The 12,394-nt window shown below is 46.1% G+C and overlaps 1 protein-coding gene and 1 pseudogene across 3 annotated transcripts; both read left to right on the forward strand.

The window, feature by feature from the left end:
• The first annotated feature begins 4,276 nt into the window (after positions 1-4,276).
• Positions 4,277-6,421, forward strand: LOC131923325 (gamma-crystallin E). 3 transcript variants are annotated; one of them, XM_059278318.1, is made up of 4 exons: positions 4,277-4,285; positions 4,378-4,620; positions 5,303-5,310; positions 6,154-6,421. In XM_059278318.1, exons 1-4 carry the CDS (start codon positions 4,277-4,279, stop codon positions 6,419-6,421), a joined length of 528 nt encoding a protein of 175 aa, XP_059134301.1. The 3 variants fall into 3 exon arrangements, with proteins under 3 accessions (XP_059134301.1, XP_059134304.1, XP_059134305.1); XM_059278321.1 differs by lacking the exon at positions 5,303-5,310 and having other exon boundaries at positions 6,149-6,421; XM_059278322.1 differs by lacking the exon at positions 5,303-5,310 and having other exon boundaries at positions 6,163-6,255.
• A 912-nt stretch (positions 6,422-7,333) lies between these two features.
• Positions 7,334-11,283, forward strand: LOC131923186 (farnesyl pyrophosphate synthase-like; annotated as a pseudogene).
• The last annotated feature ends 1,111 nt before the right edge of the window (positions 11,284-12,394 follow it).

Here is a 12,394-nt window from a genome sequence, read left to right on the forward strand (position 1 = left end):
TATGCAAGCAGCTTATTTGGGCAATAGCCATAGTAATAAAGAGTTAAAAATGGGCATTCTTCCACAGCATAGAATAGTAAACTATGGCACTTTTATAATGAACATGAGTGTTTTTCAGAGGATACTTAGGAAATCATAGTCTGGAAGGTGTTTGATACAGTTGTAGCTAACAGTTAAAATTTCAAAATTATATTTGTGATATAATTGCCACCTAAACATTTTATATATTTTTGCTAAAATGCAATAGTGTTTTTCTTTTTTGTTAGTGTGCACTGTATAAAGTAACTGGTTTCATTATAACATTTTCTTGCATGCATGCGATGTATTTAGATCACATTCATACACACTCCCTTTATCTGCTCTTGTTCCTATGTTTCCCTCCAACTGGTCTTCTTCCTCTATCCAAACACTCTCCCTGTGCTTTTATATCTTAAAAAAAAAAAAAAAAAAAAAAAAAAAAAACCTAGACTCTGCACATGAGGAAAAATATGCAACATTTGTCTTTCTGAGACTAAACGATTTTACTTACCATGATAACTGCCAGTTCTATCCATTTCCTTGCAGGTGACATGATATCATTCTTCCTTATAGCTAGATTAAACTTCCTATGACACTTTATTTAGCCATTCATTCATTAATGGGCACTAGGCTGATTTCATAGAAGGGCTACAATAATAGTTCCATGATAAACAAGGATATGAAACACAACAAAATTGTAATATAATTTATGGCATGTGTGAGTGTGGTATATGTGCATGTGTGTGAAAGCATATTTAAAGTCCAGAGGAGGACACTGGTGTGTTCTCCTTATCACTCTCTGCCTTATTCCTTTGAGGCAGGGTCCCTCCCAGAACCTGGAGCTCTTGTTTTTTTAGCAAGGCTACCACCCAGCCCCCACAATCATCCTGCCTCCTCCCACACACAGCACTGGGTTTACAGGTTCACATGAGACCACAGCTTATTATCATATAATAAGACCACAGTTTATTATCATATAAGACCACAGTTTATTATCATATAAGACCACAGCTTATTATCATATAATAAGACCACAGCTTAATATCACACAATAAGACCACAGCTTATTATATAGGTGCTGGTATCTGAATTCAGATCCTCATGGTTGTGCAACAAGCACTCTTACCCACTGAACCATCTCCCTAGTCCTCTAGTGACAGTCATTTTCAAATGAAGCACCTCTTACTCTGTTTTGATTTTTGAAGTAAAATATTTCCATCACCCAAAATGTTGGTACATAAAGAAAAAACTTAAAAATAAACAATAAGTTACTCTTAATTGGACTTCCCATGGAAGTTAGTGCTGTGTAAGCATGGTTGACATTTTGATTCATATGATTTTAAGTGTATCTTATCCATCATAATGTTGGATATCACCACTGTGTACCTCTAGAAATTTGCATCATTCCAGACTGCAATTCTGCCCTCATTAAACATCAGCTCCCCATTTCCCACACCCCAATACCTGAAAAGCATCATTCATGTTATTTTTTTATCTCTGTATCCAACCATCCTAGGTGTCTCAAATAAATGGAATCATAGCGTACTTGTTCTGTCTTGTGTGGCTTCTTCCATTTAGTTTAATGTATTTTCTCTGCTGAGTGACCTTAACATTCTTACTAAAGTCCTTTTGAAGACACATACAAGGCCCCCCCTTTTTTTTCAGAATTCCTGACTCCATTCCATCATTCTACATGTCTGGGTTTACTCTGGTACCACACAGTTTTTATTACCATCGCTTTGTAATGAATTTTAGAATCAGGATCTATGAGCTTTCCAAATTTGTTCTTTGCCATGTTTGTTTTGGCTGTTCAGGTCCCTTGAGATGTCAGGTGAATCTCAGGGTACAGTTTTCTATTACTGGATAAAAGGTTGCTGGGGTCTTGATAGAGCTGACTTGACCCTGTGGATTGCTTTGGGTAGTTGTGACATCTAAATGATATTAAATATTCCGATCCCCAAGTACAAGATTCCTTTCTACGTGTTTATAACTTCTTTACTGTTATCTTCAGAAGTGTTTTTGCAGTTTTATCTTTGATAAATTTACTTCCCCTCCCCCTTAATATATGATGAACATTTTCTATATCATTACATAAATCCTCAGGTTTTGGAGATGATTTTGATGGCCACAGAGCAACTCATCAAACAGATGTTTCATAATTTACTTAATTAACATACTATGTCTCTTGTATTTAATTTTTAGATAACTACCACTGTCTTTGTATACTATTTCCTTCAGACAGATTCTAGAGATGTACATATTAGTTCAAAAGAATAAGGATTGAACTATATATATATATATATATATATATATATATATATATATATATATATATATATATATATCAACAGTCAGGCAGGGGTGGAGCACTCCTTTAATCTCAACACTCAGGAGGCAGAGGCAGGTATATCTCTGTGAGTTCAAGCCAAGCCTGGTCTACAGAGTGAGCTCCAGGACACCCAGGGCTACACAGAGAAACCCTGTCTCAAAAAACAAACAAATACACAAGCGCGCGCGCACACACACACACACACACACACACACACACACACACATCATCAGGGGCTGGAGAAATAGAGTAATTATGAACCTCAGCTGCTCTTCCAAAAGACTCAAGACCCAGTACATGCAGAGTGATTCACAACCTCATTTTCTGACTACTGTAAGCATTGGGGTGCATGTGGTGCATATACATACATGCAGGCAAAATGCTCATACACATAAAATAAATCTTTTTAAAATTATAAATAAATAAGAAGAATGTACATCAGTGGTGCTTTGTTTTGGTACAAGACTGTGATTTTTAATTTTCTTCTCCTTCTGCTTATTTATAGTTCCCAAATTAATAATTTTTAAAAGAGAAATATGTGACCAGGCTTATTAAATGTCTGTGAATTAATCCAGTGAATTTTGTTCAAGGAAAAACAATTTTGAGTATGGAACCCAGGTACTCAGAGAGCAGCTTCCTCAGAGGCAATGGGTCCCAAGAACAAGGGCAAAGGAGATTTTTGTTTTTCAGTAACAACAGGAAGAGTAATCTTGGCTGTCACAATTAGATGAGTGGGTCAGCTGACACCCGCTGGTAGAGACAGGATGCTGAGAAGCATCTTGCATTGCTCAGGACAACCCCACACAACAGAATGTTTCAGCCCCAAATGTCAGCATTGCACCAAGGTTGAAAAGCCTTGCTTTAAAGAGAATGAGGTACCCGTTGCTGTTGGGAGTCTTGGGGACAGGAGGAGAGAGTCCAGTCCCTTATAGACAGTGCGTTCACTACAGGGCCGTCAGAGTTTGCTCCAGGGTGATGAAGACAGAATCTTTGCAAGGCTATGTGATTTCAAACGTCCTCCTTACAAATTCCCTTGCATTTACTGGCAGCTGAAACGAACTGGGTTGACTTCCCAGCAAAACATTAAATAGGAACTAACCAGTGAAATAATGATGAGTCACTCTGTGTGCCCCAAGGCTGAGAGTCTCACGGACTGTGCTGTGAGAAGCATGTGATGAGACCCAAGAAGATGGAGCTGGTCACACTCACACTCCAAGGAACAGAACTGAGGTATCTAAACAGCGTTTCTTTAGGCACACCTTCCTGTAACTTTTATCGTTAGTTTTCTGGTTCCTAGCTGATCAGCACAGAGCTTATAAGAAAACTGGCTGTACTGGAACTCTCTTTGTAGACCAGACTGGCCCCGAACTCACATAGATCCTTCTGGCTCTGCCTCCAGAGTGCTCCACCGTGCCCTGCTGTAAGAAAGTTCTTAAGGGCACAGCAAAACCCCGTTCGACCCCCTACTATCCTGTGGAGAAGATACATTCACACCCACTTTCCACTTTTTCTTAGGAAGTATTAGCAGGCCGGGTAACTATCCTGTATTGTTATTCAAATACACATTGTTTGAATTTGTAAAAGGTCGCTAAAACATTTCGTTACAAATGTTAACGAGTTAAGCACCTTTGCTCCGTTTCAGTTTCCCAAATCAGCTTCACGTGAAGGCCAGAGCGGCATCAAGTGACCCTTTTAACGAGGTCAATGATTCGTCATCCATTCGAAAGCTCTGGAGAGACCAAGAGAAAACATACAATAACCCACACCTCCCCCACAGTCATTATATAGAAAAGAGAGAAAGTGCCCAGTCCCACCGCGTGCCCCTTTTGTGCTGATCCTGCTAACGCAGCAGACCTCCTGCTATATAGACCCTGCTCCCGGCCCTACACACCCAACAGCACCATCCCATCTGAACCGCCAACACCAGCCATGGGGAAGGTGAGCCCAGGGCTCCCAGGGCCTGGGGGAGGGAGCTGCCCTCGGGTCCAGGCCCCATCAGGCCTCTCTCTGAGCCTTGCCTTGCCTTCCAGATCACCTTCTATGAGGACCGCGGCTTCCAGGGCCGCCACTATGAGTGCAGCAGCGACCACTCCAATCTGCAGCCCTACTTCAGCCGCTGCAACTCTGTGCGCGTGGACAGTGGCTGCTGGATGCTCTATGAGCAGCCCAACTTCGGAGGCTGCCAGTACTTCCTGAGGCGTGGGGACTACCCCGACTACCAGCAGTGGATGGGATTCAGCGACTCCATCCGCTCCTGCCGCCTCATCCCCCACGTGAGTCCCTTCCTAAGCTGGAAACATCTGTGGTGGGCTAAAACTGGGGCGGTGGTCACCTTCCTTCTGGCTCCATGCTCAGGAAGGTCTCCAAGGTTCCCTTGAAAACCTATCTGAAGTAAAGTTTTCCACTGGTCATTTTCATTTACTTGGCTGAAAGCGAATTCGCCAGTGCTGGGGATAAGCAGAGCATGGTTTGGTTCTGAGCCTCCTGGCCATGGGCACGAATATAGAAACAGGCTGCCTGATGGATGGAGACTGTTCACCAGTTTCTGACTTCATGTATTTATCAGGCCTGGTCAAACAGGGCTGAGCTGACAGACACAGCTGAGTTACTAACACTTGCCGAGGGATGGGGGAATGGGATTTCAAGGCTTCGGGGACATCCCAACCGATTGGATCCCATCTATTGTCTAATATGGGGACCGCGCCACCTCTGTGAGGTTGATACCTCCTTTCAGATATTAGCCATCGCCTCCCCTTCCCTCCTTCCCTGTCCTCTACCTAGCCACCCCACCCCCTTCCTCCTGCTTCTTTCTGCATACTCAGAGCACTGGCCTTTAGTTTTCTCATAAAAGAACATCTTGTCGTAAGGGCTGCTCTGTGTATGACAGGGTATGCTGAGGATCAAATTTGTCTGCACACATGTGAGTCCTTTGTGAAGAGCCGAACACGGGCACAGCAGAAGGGGTCTCATGAGCAGCTGCTCATCCCTGTAACGAGTTGCTAGGAGACCCCTTCCTACAGCAGGTTTCCAGGATGGGAGGAGAAGGACCCTGAGACGAGAGCTCTTGCTGGGAAGGAGCAGGGACAGCAAAAGCAGACAGAAGAGAGGGTTTGCCCAGGCCAAGCTGCCCGACCTTCCATTGTTGTGAAGGATTCCTCTCTTGATCCACTTCTTCGTTGTTGGTGTGCCCCAAAACTGATTTACCAGAGCCTAGGTCGGAGCTGAGAGCTGAACCTCAATCTAAGATGTCCTTCCTTTTCAGCCTTTGAGGGAGCCAGCGCCTGGGGTAACAAAGAAAGATGGAGGGATATCTGGGTGGAGCTTTCTTCCTGAATTGTTCCATCCTCTTCATGTGGAAGAGGCAACGTAACTTCCTCTCCCTCCACTTCTCCTAATGCTACTGGGGTTCAAGATGGTGGCTTTTGCTAAGGATACATTTGGTTTATCGTTGTAATGCCAAATTATTTTTATACCTTCCAAAGAGAGCCTCAGACCACCATGAACCTGGCGGGGGGCGGGGAGGGGGGGAGACTAAAACAAACAGAAAAATAGTTGGTTAAAAAGGGCACTGAGCAGAGCCAGTTTATGTGTGGTGAGTGGTGGTGACCTCTCGGGTTTCACTGTGCACAACCTCCTGAACCATATGCACAGTGGTCCGAGTATTAGTGGTCTTTCTTCCAACTCAGTCATCCCTGGTATAGCAAAGGTAAGGAGCCCATCCCCCAGGCAGCACGTGCTGGATTACCAGGCTCAGGTCAGGTTTTCTCACACTCTCTTGTCTACTCTGTGTGTCTCCCACAGTCCAGCTCTCACAGGATCAGGATCTACGAGCGAGAGGACTACAGAGGCCAGATGGTGGAGATCACCGACGACTGCTCCCACCTCCAGGACCGCTTCCACTTCAGTGACTTCCACTCCTTCCACGTGCTGGAGGGCTACTGGGTCCTCTATGAGATGCCCAACTACCGGGGGCGTCAGTACCTGCTGAGGCCCGGGGAATACAGGCGCTACCACGACTGGGGCGCCATGAATGCCAGGGTGGGCTCCCTGAGGAGAATCATGGATTTCTATTGAAACATTTTTACTCTACCATTTTCTCCATCTGGACATTAATAAAATATTTCCTGTGTGTTCCATGCAATAATGGAGTCCCTCTGTTCCTTTCAGCCTCTGGGGGGCGGGCGGGGCAGGGGCCGGCAAAACTACAGCCGGAAATGATGTGGATGGCCTCATGCGTATCCGTGGGTGGGGAAGGAAAGGCAGATGAGGAAACTTGCATCTTAAGCCTGCACAGATCTTTCGGGGAAACCGGAAGTGGAGGATCTGTAAGCATCAGATCCTACCTTCTGTTTACCAGCTGGGGTGGTTTTAGGGTCAGGGAGAGGGGCTTAAAAAGTTTCTCTTTGAGGCCCATTGTTGGCCAATACTAAAGCAACCAGTGAGGAGTCAGTTCAAGAACCTTCAGAGAGCCATGCCCATCTTTCCCGTCTGGCCATTACTATGGGTCCATGGGGCAGGGCGGTCAAGAATCTAGAGGGAAAAGTGACTATCTATCTAGAAGCCAAATCACTGCAGTTACAGAAATGGTCATCCAGAATGGAGGAGGTTTCACAAAATGCCACAGTCCTGGCTTACACCTGCGTCCTGCCCACTCACTAGCTTCAAGTGGTGGGTTATGTCACTTCGCATTTCTGTGCCTTAGTCTCCTGTTTGTGAAGACAAGGGGCAATGATCCTGGCCTGATGAAGATCAAATGTGGATTTTGTGATGATTCTTTTGTAGTGGGTCCAGGTACAAAGTGACTGCTGCCTGTATATAAGGATTTGTAACATAAAGGTATAATAAAATACTTCTTATGGAGTATTTGGACCAAAGTCAGTACTTATCGAAGTATCGATAATGAATCGAAGGTCGGCCATGTCACAGTCTCTTGGAATACTTAACCAAAACGTTTAGACTCTAGACTCCTCCGTTAGATGGTTTACCATGGGTACCTACGACTCCAGGATTAAAATCACACAGAAGCCAGGAGAGAACTACGGAGCAAGCAAAAACTATTTCGAACCCATGTAAGCAAGAACCATGAAAGGAGGAGCTTCTGTACCAAATATCAGCCCTGATGCCTTCACCCACGAAGTGCACACGCCTTCTCTCCCAGGAGGCTGCAGTACATGACCACAAAGAGCAGCAGTACGAAAATGTACAAGAATTGACTCCGGCTACGTGAAACCCTTCCATTCTGCGGCTCTTCTCCTTCATTTCCGTCAGAACTGCCCCTCAAACAAACTCGATATCTACACCCAGGCCCTGCCAGGTTTTTTGTTTGTTTGTTTTTGGTTTTTTGAAAACTTTTTTTTTCTCAAAAAGCAAAATTGAAATATTGAATGCAGTATTTTGTGATTTAGCTTGTCTTCACTACTGTGAACTGTTAAAGTTATTTGAAGATGTTTTAGGGCCTAGAAAGATGGCTTAGTGATTAAGAGTGAGCACAGACCCGGGGAGAACTCACATTAAGGAACGGAGCATTTTGCTCCTCTCTCAGAATCAATGGGAACCAGAAACTGGATGCTCGTAACCAAAAAAGGCAGGATTTCATCCAGCACTTCTCCCAGATCTCATCCTGCACTTCTCCAAGACGGTCAAGGCCACCCAGAGACAGGCGATGCCAAGGAGGACATAGAGCACAATGCCGTGGGAGGCGAGTGTAATCGGGGTTTGACTGTGCTCCAAGCATTCCAGGAGCCGGTAGAGCCGAGGAAACAGGATGCCGAGAGTCTTCCGCAGGCCCTGACCATGGGCTGGTGTGTAGGACTGCTCCGGGCTTTTTTGCTTATGTCAGATGACATCGTGGATTCTTCCCTCACTTGCCGCGAACAGATCTGCTGGTATCAGAAGCCAGGCATAGACTTGGATGCCATCAACATTGCTCTGCTTCTGGAAGCGTGCACCTATCGCCTACTGAAATTCTGCTGCAGGGAGCAGCCCTGCTACCTGAACCTGCTGGAGCTCTTTCTGCCGAGTTCCGATCAGACGGAGATCGCGCAGACTCTCGACCTCATCACAGCACCCCAGGGCCACGTGGATGTTGGTAGACCCACTGAAAGGAGGTACAAATCTATTGTCCAGTACAAGACAGCGTTCTGTTCTTTCTACCCGCCTGCCGCAGCTGCCACAGTACATGCCAGGCATTGATGCCATGAAGATCCTGATGGAGATGGGCGAGTTCTTTCAGATCCAGGATGGCTACCCTGTTCTCTTTGGTGACCCCAGTGTGGCTGGAAAGATCGGCACTGACATCCAGGGCAACAAACGCAGCTGGCTGGTGGCTCAGTGTCTGCAACGTGCCACTCCGCGACAGCGCCAGATCTTAGAGGAGAATCATGGGCAGAAGGACCCAGAGAGGGTGGCGTAGGTGAAAGCAATGTATGAAGCGCTGGATTCACCAGCTGTGTGCTTCAAGTACGAGGAAGGCAGTTACGGCCGCCTCAAGAGCGAAAGGCAGTTACAGCCGCCTCAAGAGCCTCGTAGAACAGTACTCTGCGCCCCTGCCCCCAGCCATCTTGTTGGAACTAGCAAAAAAGACCTACAAGTAGAGAAAACGACCTCGAGATTGCAAAGGCTTGGAGGGAGGGATCTCAATAAATTATTGTACCCGAAAAAAAAAAAAAGTGAGCATGGCTCTTAGAGGACTTGAGTTCGGTTCCCACACCTGTATGAAGCAGCTAAAAACTGCCTATAACTTCAGCTCCAGGGAGATCTCCTGCCTCTGGGCTCGGAAGGCACCTGTACTCATATGCACACACACACACACACACACACACACACACACACACAGACAGAGACAGAGAGACAGAGACAGAGAGAGACAGAGACAGAGAGACTGAGAGAGGGAATTCAAAATAAAATAAATCTCTTAAAAAATTAGAAGGAACTTTAAAACTTTAAGAGAACATGAGGTGATTAAGAAATCGGAGACCCGTGTACTGTTTTACCTACTTAGGCATCCATGTATTCCCCACGCCCCTTTTTTCCCTAGTATTGTCTGATATCAAATTAAAGGTCTCACCTACGCTGGACAATTCCTACCACTAACGTGGTTAAAGCCTGGCTGGAAAATGAGATCTGGTACCAAGGTGAAGATGGGCACCCACCCACCTCTTCTCCTTTTCACATGGTTCTAACCATCAGGTCCGGCAGAACAGCTGTAGGGAACCCTTCCTCCCTGGGGCAAGGCCTGGCTGATGACTGAGCGGGTGACTTTGGTAGAAGTCGGGAGAAGGCCAGTGACAAGTAGACCACGGACATATCCCACCTGCACTTTTGATTGAGTACAGTGAAACTACTACACGAGAATCAAGAGGACATTGACAGCTTAGGAGAAAATCTGTTTGAATACAAAGACTTTAGAGCCGAAGTATGATTAAATCCACTGTCAGTGGAGCTCATTGTGACAAGCTAATGTCCTCCCACATGTCATGAGCATGCTCCGGGCACCCGGCTTCTCACATGTCACTGTGGTTTATGGCTTTCTTCCTTTCTTTTTTCTTTCTTCCTTTCTCTCCTTTTCTAAAAATTCATTGTGTGTGTGTGTGTGTGTGTGTGTGTGTGTGTGTGTGTGTGTGTGTGATAGTGAATACAGCGTTTTGTAATGTGGGTGTCGGAGATGGCTCATGCTACAGTGTATATGTGGAAGCCACCTTTACATGGCTTCTGGAGCTTGAACTCAGGTCACCAGGTAAGGGCTTTTACACACTGAGCCATGTTGATGGCTCCCTCCCTCCCTCCCTTCTTACTTCCTTCTTTAAAACTAAAATCTGGAAGCCTTTGTGACATACAGAGATTTAAATTCCTTTGACATCAACTTTTTCAAGCGTTGGCCTTGTCTTCGTCCATTGAGGAAGCCTTTAGTCTAGAGAAGAGCGCCACCTCGTGCTCACTAGAAGAAAGGCAACTGCCGGAAAGTCCTTTTCAGAATCGGGAAGGCAGAGCTTTATTTTGCACCTTTTGAATATACTGTAAAAGCAGTGTCTGTGTGCAGGGGAAACACAACTTAATTTATTAAATGAATATAAATTGTATTTAAAAATAGCTTTGAACATGGTGGTTCATGAGAGGCCCGGCAATTGCAGGGGAAGTCTCTCTAATGGAGCAGTCAGCATTTACATAGTGTTCAGTAGCACCCTCCCACCTCTCAGTGTCCGGCAGATACCCATCTGACGTGTGAAACTTCAAGTTCATGAGGAAAGAGATCCCATGTCCTCCAAATAGTCCCTCCTCTCACCGTCAAGCCCAATCTCTACTTTTCTTACAGTTTCTCACAACTGCTTTTATAGTCTTCCTATTCTTAACCACTGCAGGCGATGTTCTATATCTTGTTGCCTGACTTCTTCTGTTTTTCTGTCCCTCCATCACTGTCTAAACATGTACTTGGAAATCCTTATCCCGCACGTCGGGAGCCACCTCAAATGGACCCGAGCGCCTTCCAAGGGCAGGGCATAGCGCTCTTCCCCTTCCAGTGCTCCTCACCTCAGAGAGCCGTGCTCCTCACCTTGGAGAGCCGGGGAGCCGTGCTCCTCACCTTGGAGAGCCGGAGAGCCGTGCTCCTCACCTTGGAGAGCCGGAGAGCCGTGCTCCTCACCTTGGAGAGCCGGAGAGCCGTGCTCCTCACCTTGGAGAGCCGTGCTCCTCACCTTGGAGAGCCGTGCTCCTCACCTTGGAGAGCCGTGATCCTCACCTTGGAGAGCCGTGCTCCTGCGCCTAAGCTCCGAATCCCCAGGCCGCTCCGCTCCGAGAGCATCTCTCCAGCGCTGGTCATCTTCTGCTGGGATTCTGCACCCATTCATTGTCACGCGCATCGAGAAGCACAGATGCAGTTCTCAAGTCCGTCCCAGATGCTCACACCTTTGGGCTTTCGTACATACTCCAGAAACCTCTAGATGTGGAACTGTGCCACAAAAACCGGATCCCAGAGCCCTTTGTGGAACAACCGGATTCTAGCTTTGAAGTTCCCCCTCTTTCACTTACCTTCTATTTTTTAATCACATTTATTATGTATGTATGTATGTATGTATGTATGTATGTATGTATGTATGTATTTATAGTGTTGTGGAGGGCGGGGGGAGCAGGTAGGCACCTGTATGTCCCGGTACTTGTGTGGAGGCTGAAGGACAGACAAATCGTAGAAGTTGGTCAGGGATCAAACTCAAGTTGCCAAACTTGGCAGCTAGGTCCCTTATCTACTGAACCATCCTACCAGCCCTCCTTGTGCCTCTTTATGCCACCTGCCTCCGACTCTACTGGGTCATCTTCTCTCCCCATGAACTTCAGCCAGTTCCTTCCTCAGCTAAGTCTCCCCTTCAGACTTTTCCTGGACACCCCACTGCCTCCCACTTTTCAGGGTTTTTGCCCTGACTTCTTGATCTTTCGTTCACTTTTCCCACTGACTTTGTGGTGGCCCTGTTCTTCACAGTTCTTTTGTTTTGTTTTGTTTTGTTTGTTTGTTTGTTTGTTTGTTTGTTTTGAGACAGGGTTTCTCTATGTAGCCCTGGCTGTCCTGAAACTCGCTCTGTAGACCAGGCTGGCCTCAAAATCACAGAGATCCATCTGCCTCTGCCTCCCGAGTGCTGGGATTAAAGGTATGCACCACCACCGTGCGGCTGACAGCTCTTTCGTATTAGCTGTAGGCGTTATTTGTTTTCCATCCCCTACTCCTTTTCACTCCCATTTAATATTCATGGTTCATACTTCTTCATCTAAAGAACAGCAGTCAAACCAGGCTTTCCATCCCTGCCTGGTAGCCAAGGTATATGATCACAAAGTCAAGATCTGCCAGGTCCACAAAGAGAGTTCAAAGCCAGCCTGAGCAACTTGGTGAAACCCTGCCTCATATGAATAGCTGTGACAAAAACATGTAAAGGTTAACACACACGAGTAAGGGCCCTAGCTTCAGTCCTTAGCACCAGGTAGCAGGGGTGGAGGATATAAACAGCCACAAAAGCAAACGTCTGCATTTGTGATACCACAGCCTTTAAGACGTCATTTACCATG

This window comes from Peromyscus eremicus, chromosome 13 (genome assembly GCF_949786415.1).
Source record: "Peromyscus eremicus chromosome 13, PerEre_H2_v1, whole genome shotgun sequence".
Lineage (NCBI taxonomy): Eukaryota > Metazoa > Chordata > Mammalia > Rodentia > Cricetidae > Peromyscus > Peromyscus eremicus.